The sequence below is a fragment of the Lepidochelys kempii genome, chromosome 2 (assembly GCF_965140285.1).
Source record: "Lepidochelys kempii isolate rLepKem1 chromosome 2, rLepKem1.hap1, whole genome shotgun sequence".
NCBI classification, from domain to species: Eukaryota; Metazoa; Chordata; order Testudines; family Cheloniidae; genus Lepidochelys; species Lepidochelys kempii.
In genome coordinates, this window is record NC_136381.1 from 103,813,259 (window position 1) to 103,829,015 (window position 15,757).

General features: G+C 39.6%; 1 protein-coding gene across 1 annotated transcript in view; it reads left to right on the forward strand.

Moving 5' to 3' along the window:
• Positions 1-1,677: 1,677 nt before the first annotated feature.
• Positions 1,678-15,757, forward strand: part of SALL3 (spalt like transcription factor 3) — a 24,280-nt gene continuing 10,200 nt past the window's right edge. The window contains exons 1-2 of the mRNA XM_073331796.1: positions 1,678-2,153; positions 3,050-3,206. Of these exons, the coding sequence (XP_073187897.1) occupies positions 3,128-3,206 (79 nt within the window). The 5' untranslated portion in view covers positions 1,678-2,153; positions 3,050-3,127. The remainder of the gene's footprint in view (positions 2,154-3,049; positions 3,207-15,757) is intronic.

Genomic DNA, 15,757 nt, shown 5'->3' on the forward strand with positions numbered 1-15,757 from the left:
AGAACCAGCCAGTCGCTGAGCTTTTTTCACCTAAAGCAAGTCTGTAGAAGTATACCTCTGTGCCATCTGAAAGAGAAGATGTAAATAGAACATGTCCTTCACCGCTGCACTTTCTGAAGGCTACTTTAACGCTCGCAAGCGATCGCTTTCACCTGCATTGTATATACACGTGTGTGTATATGTGTGAGTGTGTCTAAAACTGTATTTATGTGTGGTGTGTGCAATAGTCCCCTTCCTGCGGGTGGAAATACATTATGTTTAATAAGTGCTTAAGCCCCTTCCCCTTTCATATTGGAAAATTACATCAGATTTCAGTCCTCAATGTCGTTTCCAGACATTTTAGTTTAGAAACACTCCGGGTGAGAAACTTTCCGCCAAAGTGGATCTGTCACAGAAAAGTTAGTTAGAATTTAGAGACTGCGAGAAGTATTTTTATTTGTAAAGGAAGAAGGCGCTAGAAAGAAGTCGACCTTTAAAATCACATGGATGGAGCGTAGAAAACAGACATTTAAAAGTCATTTATTTGCCCTTTCTAGGTTGTGTTATTATTTTTTCTTTTTGAAAAAAATACGAACACCCAAAATAAAAAAATCTCTAAAAGCATGCGTGGCTATAAACTATCCAGACTGGCCTAACCTGGCGTCTTTAACTTATTTTGTTTGCCTACGTCAAAGTGGCGAAGAAACCAAAAGCAGAACGATAATATCACAATGCAAAAGATAAAAGAAACAAGCAGCAGGGGAAGTTTACACAGAAGTCTTCCAAAGAAGCCAAGGTTAGTGTATTTTAAGGACTACAACTGGGGGTTGGGGGGGAGATTAGGAGGAAATCCATTTCACTGGTCTTAGTCTCTGTCTTCTCTGTCCCCAACCCCCTGCCCACAGCTCTCTTCTGTTTCGTGCCAGGTGAGCTGTTGCTCTCGAGGTCCCAATCAAGGGGTCTGGGAGAGCCACTAGAGCGAAACAAAAGAGGGACGGGGGGCAGAGCCGATCTGTAAGCGATATTTAAGAAAGGAAAGAAAAAGGGGGAGAAGGAGGGAGAAGAGCGAAAAGCCCCCAAACAAATAAATGTCGGGGGCTGGAGCGAGTGTCCCCTGATCACTGTGCGATGCTGATGCAGAGGATGCTGGGGCCATCGGTAACTATGTGGTACATCCTAGCGGTGGCTCGCTGTTATAGTGTTATGGGAGGTGCCTGCGCGCGTGTCCCTCTCCCCAGCAGAGATCCCCCCACCAAAAAAAAAAAAAGCAACTTGTGGCTTAAGTCTAGTAGTTGTGCAGTTCCCCAGCGCCTGAGGCGAGCCAAGGCAGAGGGGACGCCCACGGGCACCCGCCTCGTGGACCATCCCCTCGCCCCAAAACACGCCAGCCAGCGGACAGCCCCAGGGGAAGGGAGTGAGGGGCTCGCTGCTGACCAACTCGCAAGGCGACAGAGGGGCAGGGTGGGGGGAACCCAGCCCTTCCTCGCCCGCCCTCCTTTAAAAAGAGGGTGGGGGGATTGTGAGACAAGCTGCTGTTGGGAAAGAGAAGCATTTGGAAGCGGCTGGGAGCAGATCGGGCTGCTGAGCTGGGGGGGCGGGGGGGTGGGAGCAGGAGGAGGTGCAGAGCTGGAGCAGTAGGAGGAGCCGCCGTGTGACCCGCTCCGCTCCCAAACTTGAAAGTTTATCTGCCCGAAAGCACCAGCAGCAACCTCGGTTTGCACATTCCTCCTGTTACGCGGAGAGGAGGCGTTGAGTGGGGGGAGAGCCCGGCAGACCTGAGCTGTCGCGGGAGTGCGCGAAAGGCGGGGGAGACCCAACGCACCCCCCTCCACCCCCCCGCAGGCAGCACAGCAAGCGAACCCTAACCCTGAGAGAGACAGAAGCAGAGGACCCCGGGCTGGATCGAGCTCCTTTGCCGGAGATCAAAGGCTTGCTCAGCACCCACGCGCGCGAGAGACTATTGCCAGTAGCCGACGGGGCACAGAACTGAACGAAGGCGGGGGGGGCGGGCGATCGCCGGGCAGGGTGTCACCAAAGAGTCACCGCAACCTGCGCGAGAAGAGGGGGGCAAAAACTTCCTACCCGTGGACAACAGGAAGTGAGCAGCACCACCAGCAACGGGGAGGCTCTGCTTGGAGAAAGAAGCTGCAAGACAAAGAAGGAAGGAAGGAGAGGTGAAAGACAAAACTGCTCAAGGGTTTGTGGTTTTGTGTGTGTGTCCCCCCCCCCCCGCCTCCCTCCCAAGAGGAGAGAGCAAAAGTCAGCGGGGTGGAGGAAGGAGAAAAAAGAGAAGCAGGAGGGAGGAAGAGCAAAAGACAAGAATGTGAAGCTCCAAGGAGAGAAGAGGGGAAAGAGAGCGGAGCACACCCACAAAAGTTTCTCGCCTCCCGACCAAGCAGAAATTGAGCCCACACGCGCGCCCATACAGAAATCAGATGCCATCCAGAGCAACTTCTGGGGAAAGAGGAGCCAGGAGAGAAGAAGACGCCGAGTGGTGCAAAAAAAAAGCCCACAGAGCAGAAGAAAGCCAAGCAAAAGTAGCGGAGGGGGGGGCGGGGAAGAAGAACACGAAGCTCATGACCTTCCCCAACAAGTGAAGCTCGCACATATGTTGTGTAAAGCGTGTGCGCACCGGAGCCCCGCTGCGCGCTGTGTGTGTGTGTGTTTTGCTGCGGCTGCCCCTGCAGCCGCCGCGGCCGCTGCTGCTGCCGCTGGGGTCGGTGCCTCTTGCAGGAGGCGCTGCTGGTGCCGGGGAGACGCATCATTTGGCGGAGTGAGGCGGCTAATTGCTGAGCCCCGTCCCTCATTTACATATGCAGCCTGAGTCCGCTGGAGCCGGGCCAATCCGCGCTCGCCCCCAGCACCATTAATCGCCATGCATTATTCACAATCATAATCACCGAGCCCCATGCGCGATCCGCGCAGCCGCCCCAGCTCGCAGCGCACGCCCCACAGCACCGCGCACACCCCGCCCGGCTAATCCCCCCGCTCGCTCAGTTTGTTTGTTTCGTCCCCCCCCCTCCCCCCCAGCTACCAACTCGACTTTTTCTTTGCGATCAATTATTTCCAGCCCCCTCCCTCCGGCTACCCCCCCTCCTCCCGCTGATGCCTCTGCAAAAAGCAGCATCCAGAAGCCGCAGTTAGCAGCATGTCTCGGCGAAAGCAAGCGAAGCCCCAGCATCTCAAGTCGGACGAGGAGCTGCAGGCGGAGGTAGTTTCTGAGCACGGTAAGGGGCTGCTCCGTGTGTCTCTGGCTCTGTGCGTCTGTGATGGTGGTGGGGGGGGGGAGGGGGAGGCGCGGGTATTTATTTATTTTCATCGCGGGCCACGGCTCGTTCCCCGTGCTGCACAGAGTGGGGATTAGGGCCGCTCGGGGGAGACACAGCGGAAAAGAAAAGTTAACAGTTCCGCCAAGTTCCCCCCACACACACACACACAGGAAACCATCCCTCCCATCGACGCCCTGCTGGCCCTGGCGGCGTTTTCATCAGCGCTGGACTTGGCGCGGGAGGGGGCTGAGTCCACTGGGCTGCCCCGGGCTGTGGGAGCTGCGCGAGGCAGAGGGGTTGGCACCCGGGAGGCGAGCTCTCCTCCCCCTTCCCAGCTGGGTTTAGTTGCTCGCTCTCGCACGCCCTGGCGTAGTTTCAGCCGAAGAAATGCCCCCCCCCCCCCCCCGCGCCGCCCCATCTCCTCCCTCCGAAGCAGGGAAGTTGGGAGCCGCTCAGCTGCCGGGGCTCTGCTGTGGGGGCCGCAGAACGAGCCGCACAGGGCAGCTCCGCCGGGCTGGGATGCGCAGCAGCGCCAGGGGGGCTCGGAGCAGCCCGGCTCCAGCCACACTCCCAGCAAACCGGGCCAGCGCGCTCGGTCCCCGTCCTCCTGCCCCCCCCCCCCCCCGAGCCCTCTTCAAGACGGCGGGGCTGCTGAGGGGCCCCCCATTGCCAAAGTGCCCGCCCCCCACTTTGTAGGTGGGAAGGCTTTGCCTTCCTGCACCTCTGACTCCTCCCCCGCAGGCCGAAGGGGGCTTTGGGGAGCAGGGGGGGTGGGTACAGCCCCTAGGGGTGTAAGGGACGTTGACATAAAGGGGAAGTTGGCTGGCTGGGGGAGCAGAGTTTGTCTGGAGGAGCCTGGGCGGTCTTGTACCTTTCCTCCTTGCTGGCTTTTCTCCCCATCTCAGTTCAGTTCTTCTGGGTTCGTCTCTGATTAATACTAGTCCTAATGACTACAAACGATCACTGCCACCATCGTCTTTCACAGCAGCCACATGGAGTGGGGAAGGTTTATTTTTCCCACCCATCCGCCATGAGTCCCCCCCCCACCCCACGCCCCCCACACACAGAGGCACATATGCCTGGTTTAATATAGCTAGAGTGCCCAAACTGCCAGTAAACAAGTGTCCCGGGGTGCAGTGATCCCTTTCCCCCGCCCCTACAATAACATTTATAAAATGGGGTTTCAGGCTTTTTAAAAATAGAATTAACTGTGTTGATTAGAAGTAAAATTTGCAAAGGCATCCTACAGCCCTCACTTTTCCTTGGGTAGGTTCAGGGCTTCCACTGGAAAGTTTTCTTTTCCTTCTTCCATATAATTTATCTTTTTAGTTTCTTGCATAATCAGTCAGTGAGACACTATTTCTAGACTCCCTCATTCCTTTATTTTACCAGAACAACATGCAAAAAGCCACACTGCTTTATTTGTGCCTCAAAACTGGAATTACTTACAAGTTGCGTGTGGGGGAGGGAGGGAAGGGATGAAAGTTGGAGCCTAAGGAGGATTTGGACTATGGTATCAGAACTTCACAACTTTGAAGCTTGAAGTGTGAATCTACTTCATCAGGTTAAAACATCTGTCAGATTGGCAAATCTTCAAACCCAGGACTGCCACCACCTCTTTCTCCTTCCCATAGTATTTTTTGGGGGTGGGAGGAGGTTGCTTTCGACTGTTCAGGGAAGGAAAGAGAAGGGGCCGCTAACCACTTCTGGAAACGCCTTTTGGATACTGATAGTAAGAGACAGACAGGGAAATGCTGCTTTCTGTCACACCTGAAGAAGAAAACATTGTGTGTTTTTATTTTACTTAAGTTTAAGCATAGCAGTGACAGTGCAGAATTAAAGTGAAATTATTTGTCATTGTGGAAACAAGATTAATCAAACAGTGTCTGTTGGCAGGGTTCTTGGTTTAAGAATTTCTCATTTACAAACTTTTACATGTTCAGCATCCATTTCAGTACCGGGGGGAAAACACTGCATTGCCTCATTATGTCACTTCTGGTGAGTTAATATATTGAAGAAAATTCTTAAACTATTTTTGTTTTGCTTTGTTTCGGGAGTCTTATCTATGTAGCCATGTCACCCGAGATTAGAACAGGAGATATGCTAAAAAGAAACGCTTGCATATGGTGGGTAGATTAAGGACAAAGAATCTTTTTGTCATGGAAATATATTTTTTTGGTTTTGTTTTGTTTACTTCATCACATAGAATTTCTCACACTTGGTTTGTTTTGTATTGCCCTCAATGACTACATGATTAAATGAATGGATTTATTTCTGCCGAATGAGAAAGACAGTCTTTCCATCAAAAGGACTACATTGCATCCCAGTGAGGAATTTTAAAGCGTTATTATTGTGGTCCCTGAATAGCTCAAAATCGGCTTTCACAGCAGCCCTAAAATGCAACAATGTAAATACTTCTCAGCCTTAGAAGGCTGTTATCAAAATGTGTTGTGTCCCCATTTATTAAAACATATTTAAATTAATGGAATGAAACCCGGTGTAGTTAACAATAAAAGAGCTGGAGCCCTGTTATTGGTTTTTCACTTTCATTTCAGAAATGTGAACAAGGTGAACTTAGTAGTGTAAACAAGATGACGGATATGTAGTGCACATTTGTATAGTGTAAATTATTTGTACTTTATCATACAAAATACAAATATTGCTACTTTTAAAACAATTTAAAAGATCAAATATATTTAGGTGCACAAAGAAGATCTTAGAATTAAAACATGTCTTTCAAGTCAGTGCTTTTCATTTCCATTCACAGTTGTAATCAAGATATTGCCACAGTTCCTGAACATATTTTGCAACAGGCCAAAAATAGTCAGTCCAGGACAGAACAGAGGAGGAGTCATTTTGCAGTTTTGAGGGTGTGTGGGGGGGAGGGTTAAAGCAAAGAAAGTAATAATGCTTTTATATTACCTGTATCCTTTTACATATTTTTAGAGTATTTACACTCTGTGATAGAAATTATTGATAACCCAATATTAAGTTGAGGAACTTATTTATTTAATGTAAGCATATATTTAATAGCATTATCAAAATATATTTTCATTAAGTGAAGCATTTTAAGTGAATGTTCTATAGGTATATTACTTATAATTACAAATGAACAGTAGCAAAAGGAAACCTGCCAGTTTGGAAAACAGAATGGTAGATAAACAGCAGGCTGTATTTAAAGTTATATAGAGGCCAGTCAACTTAGGTGGCGATGTTACAATGGAAGCTTTAGAATTGTAGTAAATAATTTTTGAAGTCAGTTTGGATGACAGCATAATGCAGCTGAGTTCAACAACAGAACAGTCTCAGTATGGGAAGTCTGGTGAGAAAGTGTTTGAAATCTGAAGATAATTGACAATGTCATGAGCTACAAATTTACATTCAGAAAATCATTTTAAATGATTTTTTAATGTGGAAAGGTAAAATATGCCTTTTGTAAATGGGAAAAGAAATGTTGGCAAACAACTAGTAATTATAGATTGCTTTGCCAGATATATTGTAGAATAATGAACAAAAAGATATTTATTCACACAACATTTTAAGGATGCCATATTAAAACAAAATGATGGAAATCATTTACAAAGAGCGACAGAAGACCCGGAAAAACTGTTGTTGATATAAAACACAATATGCTCTTCTTTTTTAAGAAAAAATGATTTCAGATATTAGTGTTTTAAATTTCTAGCATTTCTGTTTTTCCTAAATCAACAGATTTTTGATAATTCAAAATTATATTCTACTAAAGAAAAGAGAAATATTACATGTATTTTGACTCAGATTAATTCATGTTACTAGTGAATAGCATGAGCTTAGCATTTTTAAAGTAGGAATAATTAAACAAAGTTTTTATAATGTTAAAAAAGTGATTCCAGTGTTGCTGTTCTAAAGTTCTAGCAAGAGTAACTATGGCAATTGATGCTTTGGACTGTTTTCATTCTAAGCTAATGGCTGAGATGTGTTATTGTTTGTTTTGAGAGGAAAGGAATACTTTAAAGGAAGCAAGTAATGGCAATCTTTGAATATGATTTTTGCAACCTAATATCTATTTAAAATGCTGCATATAATTACATTGAAGTGTTTTCTTTTTTTTTTTTTTTTTTTACATTTGCAAAATGCATAATACATTCTAATGGCTGTATCTTTTGAATGCTGGTGAACAAGAATTACATTCTGTATATTTTAACATCTACTAGCTGAAATAATACAGTGTTCTTTTGAAATCATATATATATATATATATAATTACACCAATTCTGTGTAATCAATTTTCGTTAAAAAAATTATTTTATATATGTGTGTATATAAATTAAACACACACCCTACAAGCATAGGAATATATCTGCATTAAAAATATAAGAAAACAAACAACCAAAAAATAACCCCAAAAAATAACCAGATTTTGCAAACACTCTTTTTGAAGCAGCAACACCAGAGATTGCTTATTTAGTTTGAAAAATAATATCTTAAGGTAAAATAGAAGTATTGCTGATTAATTGCCACTTTAATGAGAGAGGATAATTGAGATTGTTTGCTGAAGTTCTTTTGGAATTCTTGTACATAATTCATCTACGAACTTTGCAGCTTATATATTTGTAGATAATTTTGATTCTCTTCAAAGAGAACAAAGGAAAGTGTATGGATTAACATCAGGAATTATTTAACAAGTTGATTGTTGTATGCAAGATAATGGTAAAAGAAGGCAAAAGTGGGTCAGATTTCATTTTGTGCTGCTAATCTGAGAAGTTTTACCATTGAGCTTGAGGTGGTCATATGGATATTTTCTTTTCTTTGAGAAATCTTCAAAGGTACTACGCTGACTTCTGTATAATAAATATCAGCAGGATACTAATACCTTTAATTGTAAATGTTGATAACTTGTACTTTCTAAAATATTTGAAAAAAATTCATTTGAGAAGCTAGTATTCAAGTTTCTTTTTAAATAAGAATTTATTTAAAAAAGAAAAAACTCAAACAAATGTTCATAAATTCTACTTCTGAAAAATAATTTAAGTCCTGATTTTTAGGGGGTTGTTTTTCTTCTTTTTTTGGTTGGGTTTATTTGTTTTTTGTTTTTGTCCTCCCCCTCCCCATATGATTTGCTGACTGATTGCCAAGCCGGGACAAGCATAATCTGTAGACTGTCCATTGACTCAGGAGGTGAGTCAGTTAGTTTTGCTGATAATAAAACAGGTCTGGTATGATATTAAAATAGTTCAGTTCTGACATATTTTATACGAAATAAAGCATGCATGAAACACTTCAACCAGAATATTTTGTCTGTAAGCTGACAGTAATGTTCTATAAACTTTTCAGAGGAAGTAGTGTTAAATCTAGTTATAATTCTACATTTTTGTTGAACAGTACATTTCAATGAAGAGGGCCAAAATGCTGCTTGCTTTACCCTCGCAAAACCTCCCACTATATTTTATAGGAGTTTTCCATGATTAAATTGAGCAAGGTTTAAACCATAATGTACTTTTAGGGTTATGTTTAAGTGGCGTTCTGTTACAGATGGTTTCCTTTTTTGGAGGGGGGGAGGAAATTGGAAAAGCTAGAAAAATCATGCCATAAATGAATTATAGAAAACATAAACTCGTGAAATTTTAAAATAATTATTTTAAATAACTGAGCTAAACAAGACTGGACTCTAGGTTTTTGTTTTGTTCTAATTTACTATGCACAATATTAGTACACACACACAACATTCAAACCAGATTTTTTTCTAATTTTCTCAGTGTTGACTTTGTTAATATTGTGCCTTCTCCTTCCCCGCAAAAAAATCAAAACTCTTGGGGTTGGAAAATACACCAATAAACAATACTTCTGACAAAGTCAATAGAACGTCTAAATATTTTACAATGTATGCCTGTCTTTTTCAATCCACACTTAAACAGGTTAATTTTTGTGTTCAAGACCACCCCTTCTGTGTTTTCTGTGTATTAGTGTCCAGTGTACTATAGAAAGTCTCTTTGGTCTCAGTGAAAAGGTGGGATTGCACGGAGTGCCAACAAGCTTCCAAAGGACTCTCCCTGAGGGTGGGTAGTTAGAAGTGCTTTAACAAGGCTTGCTGATTTAACCTTTGCCTGCTTTGCCCTGCCAGGGGTGGCCACTAGATGTCAAGCTCATAATACAATTAGTACATCTGTGCAGTTGACCTTGGCAGTACGGCTTACCACTGTTCTGTTAAGTGTTAACACTGAATTTGAGTGTTAACTAGAGATCCCTGTGAGTTTGCTACATGCTGTACAACTTATCAAATGCCCATCTAGTTCAGGACAAGTGTTTACAGTTCTCAAAGAAGGAAAAAGGGTTCCTTTTGTGCGGCCTTGCATCTTGAACTTCTTAATTAACCCTGCATGTGCCATAGCACTTTTGTTTCAATTAATCAGAACAGCCTTATTATTCACTATTTCAAGAGAACTCTCCAAAAAGCTCTGTTTGGTAATTCCATTGTATGATTTTATATCTATGTAGTAATATGTTTCATAAACTGCGTATGACTAGCAGTAATAGGTTTGTTTAGTTTTTTGTGCAGCTTTAGTTATCCAACACAACACTGCAGTACAGGGAATGGCAAATGAGCAAAATGACTGAGCTACATAATTAGCAGTGAATTACTTATACTTCGGTCCTACAGACGCTTGTGCACGTGAGTAACTTTTACTCACAGAAGTAGTCTCATTGACTTAAATGTTTGTGTGTTCATTCCTCTTGTGCATAAGCCTTTGCAGGATTGGGCTCGTAATTGGCTTCTAATATTTGTGGTCCTGTAAACACAAACTGGCCATTCTTCCAGTATTTGTTCAGTCATTGGTCTGTTTTATTTTGCAGAGTTAGGCAGTCTAAAATTACATTTATGTAGTTTAAGACTTAGTTAATCATCAACTTTCTGAAGCAAGGAAATTATGTAAAAGCCTGGTGTTTTATTTAATTCTTTAGCCTTATTTGATTTTGTACTTTCTGTTTCATTACTGGCTAAGTTAGAGTTATCAGCCTTGAAACTGTAAGGATTCCTAATAAAAAAATATTCTGTTTAAAAAAAAAGTGAGCATGTTCATGTATATTTAATTATACAAATGTATTTTCTATAAATATAAAATGTGATATCAGCCAACTGAATAGCTTATTATATATGGTCTTGAAACATAACAAATATCTTATTATTTGGTACAATATCTTGCACAGATATTCTGAACCAATTGTGAATGTTGCATTCCTTCCACATCTGCATGCATACATAATGGCACCAGTGTTTTAGATAACTAGTGCTTCATTGCACAAATTAGAAACTGCAAATGTTTTAAACAGAAGACAGTTAGTGACTGTGCCACAGGTGGCTGTTACTTAACAAATTCTGAGATTTAGGCCACTGAATAGATTAAGCTACGTGCGCCAGGTCAGTACAAGTTTTTGCATAGCAAGAGTGCCCTCCACTGTTCAAATCCATATTAACAGCTTTTGTGGTCTGTGAAAAAGGACAGAAAAATTTTCTATTGAGCCAGGAATTTCTTCTCCATTGTTAAACACAGTAGGGGTCTCTATTTGTCTCCTCCTGTTTCACAGCTTGGGCTCAGTATGTGATAATTCATCTTTCTTTATGGGATTTAGAGCTATCATAAAGAGTTAAAAAGAATTAATTTGCAAGAAAATAAATCTCTTCTAACAATTTAAGCAAACTTTTTAAATGCTTTGTACATTTTAGGAGATAAAGCAAAAGTAGTAATATTGCTCTCAAGGATCAATCAATTGTAAGGTTACTGGCTCATGGGAAAGTTAATATTTTTGGAAGAAAATAAAATTGTTTTTTATATATGTTTAACAAATAAAAATTGTGCTTGAAAAAATGTTTGTCTACTCTGACAAAATGAATTATAAGTATTTGTCCAATTCTCTATTTCACCAATCTTTAGTAATTGGGAAGCATATTTATAAGATCTTTTGCCACAGATACAAACAAAACTGCTAAGACCTGCTGTTTGAAATAGCTATTAGATTTGCATGCAAGAGATTTCTACATCTAGTTTCATGATTAGAGGACATTTTTATCTTTACCTGATGTAACATTCTGGTATGGGGGAGGTAATTCGTCTTTTGCTGAAACTTCTTTATAGTTCCTATCGTGCTTCAGAAAGAAAGGTTGGTAGTTTAAACTTCATACATTAGAAATACATATACTTTTTAAAACGATTAAAGATTTTGTGTTATTAAACTCTGTACCTGATTCACAGATAAGAGATTTTTCCAGATTTTTCATTGCCATTATTTTTAATATTACGTGTGATCTGAAAAGTTTTAGAAAATGTTTTGTTTGACAAATTTCTTGGACCTTTCACGATCTATTTCTTTGGTTATAAAACTTTAAGTAACACGTTAACTTTTGAAAGTATACTAATCCTAAAAAATGAGTGTTTTCTCTTACTTTCATTGTTTTATCTAATTCTCTTCTGAACGTATGTACAATTATGAAGCACATAATTTAAGGCTTTTATGATGCCACTTGAACAAAAATGTATAGTAAAACATTGCATTGCCAGAGAACATTACTTTAGATTGTAAGGATCGCTATCTAATATAATCAAAAAGGTGCTTTACAATCATTTATATGCAAAACTAGAATTGATTTTTTGAAATAATAATCATAAAAACAAAACAGAAACCAAGCTAAAACAGAGTGAAACAGTTTTGGCTCCTGTTCGTCCTAAGAAAAATGGCCTTTAGCTAACAGTCAGCATACATTAAGGAATTATTCTTATGAGACTGAAATATTTAATTTAAGCCCATTTCATAGCAGTGAATGGTATTTAGTATCTCTGAAACATCCACTTGTTATCTTTTCTCTCACAGGTATTGAAAAAACTTTAGCTTTCCAGTAGCATATAAGAGAATGTCCTGCTGTAAAATATAAGACTCTTGAAATAGGGTCTACAAACCCTATGTATCTATACATAGGGTTTATAGCTGTGCCAGTTTTTTCCTAACTTTACATGTTTCCTCATGTTAACTGGAAGAGTCACTACCATTTAAGCCATTTGCCACCCTCTGTTCCTCTCAGACTACAAGAAAGAAGATTAACATTGTATTCCATATAGAGATGCATTGCTTGAAGCATGAACAGCATTTGATGAGTACAGTTAGTGACACCAGTAAAGTAGAATTCTCTCCACATCAACATCTTGTACCTCCCAAATAGTGCCAATAGAGCACACTAAGTAATGCAAGCTATTACAATAACAAAAATGACTTCCACAAAACATCTTCAAATAAATGAACATGAAAAATTCAAATAAAGGGCCCAACCATCAGCTGGTGCAAATTGGCATCCATCTATTGAAGTCAATGCAGCTACAGTGATATTTACACTACCTGAAGATCTGGCCCTAAGTATCTTTGTGGATGTGTTGGCTAAAAATTTTCACTGTTTTTCATACGGTAACCCTCATCCCTTGACTATTAGCAGCTTCAATACCTGTTAGTTGTTGAATTGCTAATGAGAAAAATCAAATAATTGAGAAGTTAATGGCTCAAACCCTGAAATCCAAACTCAGGCAAAATTCATATTCAACTCCTGTTGTTTCAGTAACAACTACAGGATGTCTACAAGATTAAGCAGTTACTCTATTAACTAAAAAAAACCTCCATGTAAAACTTCATTGTAGTAGCACTTTCATTATCTAATCGTTGTTTTCAGCAGAAATAAAAATGATAAAATACTGCATTATTTAATTAATTTAATCACTTTTATTTTAGTACATGGAAGAGTGAAGGCAAGTTGTTAAACATAAAGCAAATGTGAAATAAATTATTAAAGTATTCCACCAGCAGTGCAAGTCCAGACTCATATGAAAAACAACTTCTTGGCTTAAATCTATGACAGATGTAAAAGGTTGAAGAGCCTGGAATATGATAAAATGGTGAGATGAATTCCCTCTAACCTATACAGCTATTCATATAAGTGTGATGCTAGAATTTTATCAGACAGCAAAATATACTGTTTCTGATAAATATGGGCAACATGGAGCAATCTACTTTTCAGCAGAAGTCCCCATTGAAATCAATGGGGAGTTATGTTTAAAAATAAATCAGTGGCACGATATAGCACTTTTTTGTTTTGTTTTTTAAATTAATAATTAAAATTGAAAGTGGTGTAGGAAGCTAAGTGCAAAATATATCAGCGTACATTTCATTCCAGTGACTGCTTTTTTCTTTTCTTTTCTTTTTTTTTTTTTAAGAATAGTTAGAACTCACCACTTTCACTTAACGTCGTTCTTTTTCAAAGTGTCTGTATGAGGCCTGATCTTAAAAACTGTTCCTTGCATGAATAGCCCAATTTACTTCAATGGAATTCCTTGCATAAGTAAGGGCTTACTCACTCAAGTAAGGGCTTGCAGAATTGGGGGCATAGTCTATAATTCTGTAAAGAATCTCAGCACTCACAGAAGGCGCTGTACAATTAATAAATAATGTCTGTATGTCAGATTAATGTTTCCTACAATTAATGACATCTGTTTGCTTGCCAGTATAGAAAGTGAAGCTTTGGGAAGGTTATTAGTATTTTTGTTCTTTTAAAAAAAAAACATATTTCATAAAAAATATCAAAATGATCTCTTCTAGATCAGGGACATTGGTTGGATTTTTGTGTGTTTTGGAGTTTATTTTTAAAAAAGCTACTTTCTACATTGCTTTTAAAAAATACTATTTTAGAAAATGATTTATTTTTTAAAAAGAGATGAATGTACCTGGTTCTATAGTTTGAAAAGTATTCTGGATATTTATATTCCTGTTGTTTTACTGGAGGGGAATCTGAAAGGCAGAGTCATTCCCCAGTCTTTAAGGGCCCAAACCTACTCCCACGGAACTCAGTGGGAAGCTTGCCATCAACTTCAGTGGGAGCAAGAGTGGGCTCTAATAGTTTAACTATAGTGTTTTATTACATTTCATATTTTAAGTTGAGGGGCGCACTTGAAATGTAAAACATTGCTTTTCTTGTGCTGTGCATTAGTGTAACAGGTTAGTTATAGCACTGATGTATTATAGAGATCCATGTTGATAGTCTCTCATGATAATGTGTGCAGTGGTTTAGGCATCCATTGAAAGCTCATCTACCTATATTTCTTAGTTATCACATATCTAAATCACAAGACTGTCTCTAATTTAGAAAAAAAATGTTTTGAAATAATGAGAATACTTTCGAATTTGGATTTAATGATTATTGTACCTTGTCTGAAATAATTACATGGTTTATATTTGAGCAGTTCATTCTAGATAAGAGAACTGCCATACTTGAATGGCTATATTACTAGTATCCATCACAAATGACTTGAATCTGTTGTGCAAGGTTTGTTCAGAGGAAGATCTCCCTATTGGAAAAAATAAGCAATATTTAGTTACAATGGTAGTAAGAGAAACAAGCAGGTTAGACACTGTTAATAAGTATCCCACCCTGCCAAAAAACAAACAAACGGGGGGGACCTTTGCCCAAAGTCCCAGTGTGTTTGGAAATGAGCACTGGAAAAACTACATAAATTAAAAGCTCACAAAGGACTCAATCTGCAGTCCTTAATCAGGCAACACTCCCAAAGAACTCAGTGGGCACTGAGTAAGGACTACAGGATCAGGCTCCAAGACTGTAAAAATGTAAATCTGTAATGTAAATAAAGATTTGTTTGAATTGTCTTGTTCAAAGAGACTCAAGAGAAAAGTGCTACTAGAATGTGAATGTAAAACAAGAACACTGGAACGCTCTGCTTTTTCTTGTACTCTGTGTGTTTTCGCTTTCCAGAATGTCAAGAGCTTCCTTTCTAAAATTACATTGAAAGTAGGCTTTTGTAAGAATAACTTTAAAAATATGTTTATTTTACTAGTATAGTATTTTAGAACGCCTCTTGGCAATAACATTTCTACCCCTTTTCCACAGTGAACCATGCTGTCATGTTTCATATTGATATTTTATAATAAAATGTTCTATTACTTTATAAAATGTCATTTTGTATGTATGTTAGCTGGGTGGTGTTAGTGATAGCTAAGGCTTATACTGCTGAACCTAACTAATGAGCCTCAACATTGGAGGCAAAAGCCCTGAATAATAGGGTTATATTTAATTGTGTTTTACTTAGATTATTTTTTTCCCAAGGAAAAATAAGTAAGCAAAATAATCATTAGTGCTCAAATAAATGTTTTGCTTTTAGGTTAGCAGAAACAATGGAACTTTGTGTATATAATGTATTTATTTTTTTAAAAACTTGTCATATTTCCTCAGAATAAAATGACATTTTGTGTATATATAGACATATTTAAACTGAATTTTTAATAAACAGTACTTAAAATAGCAATGTATACACATTTATATTTTACAGTTTTTTAAAATTATAACTTGATACATAAAGATACAATTTAAAAAATAATTTTAGGAGCATGGGAATAAGTACATAGTACCCAAGCTTCTAGCCCATTTGCCGGTAAAACTGCCTATTGAAATCTATAGGGAGTTTTGCCTCAGTAAGATCTGCAAG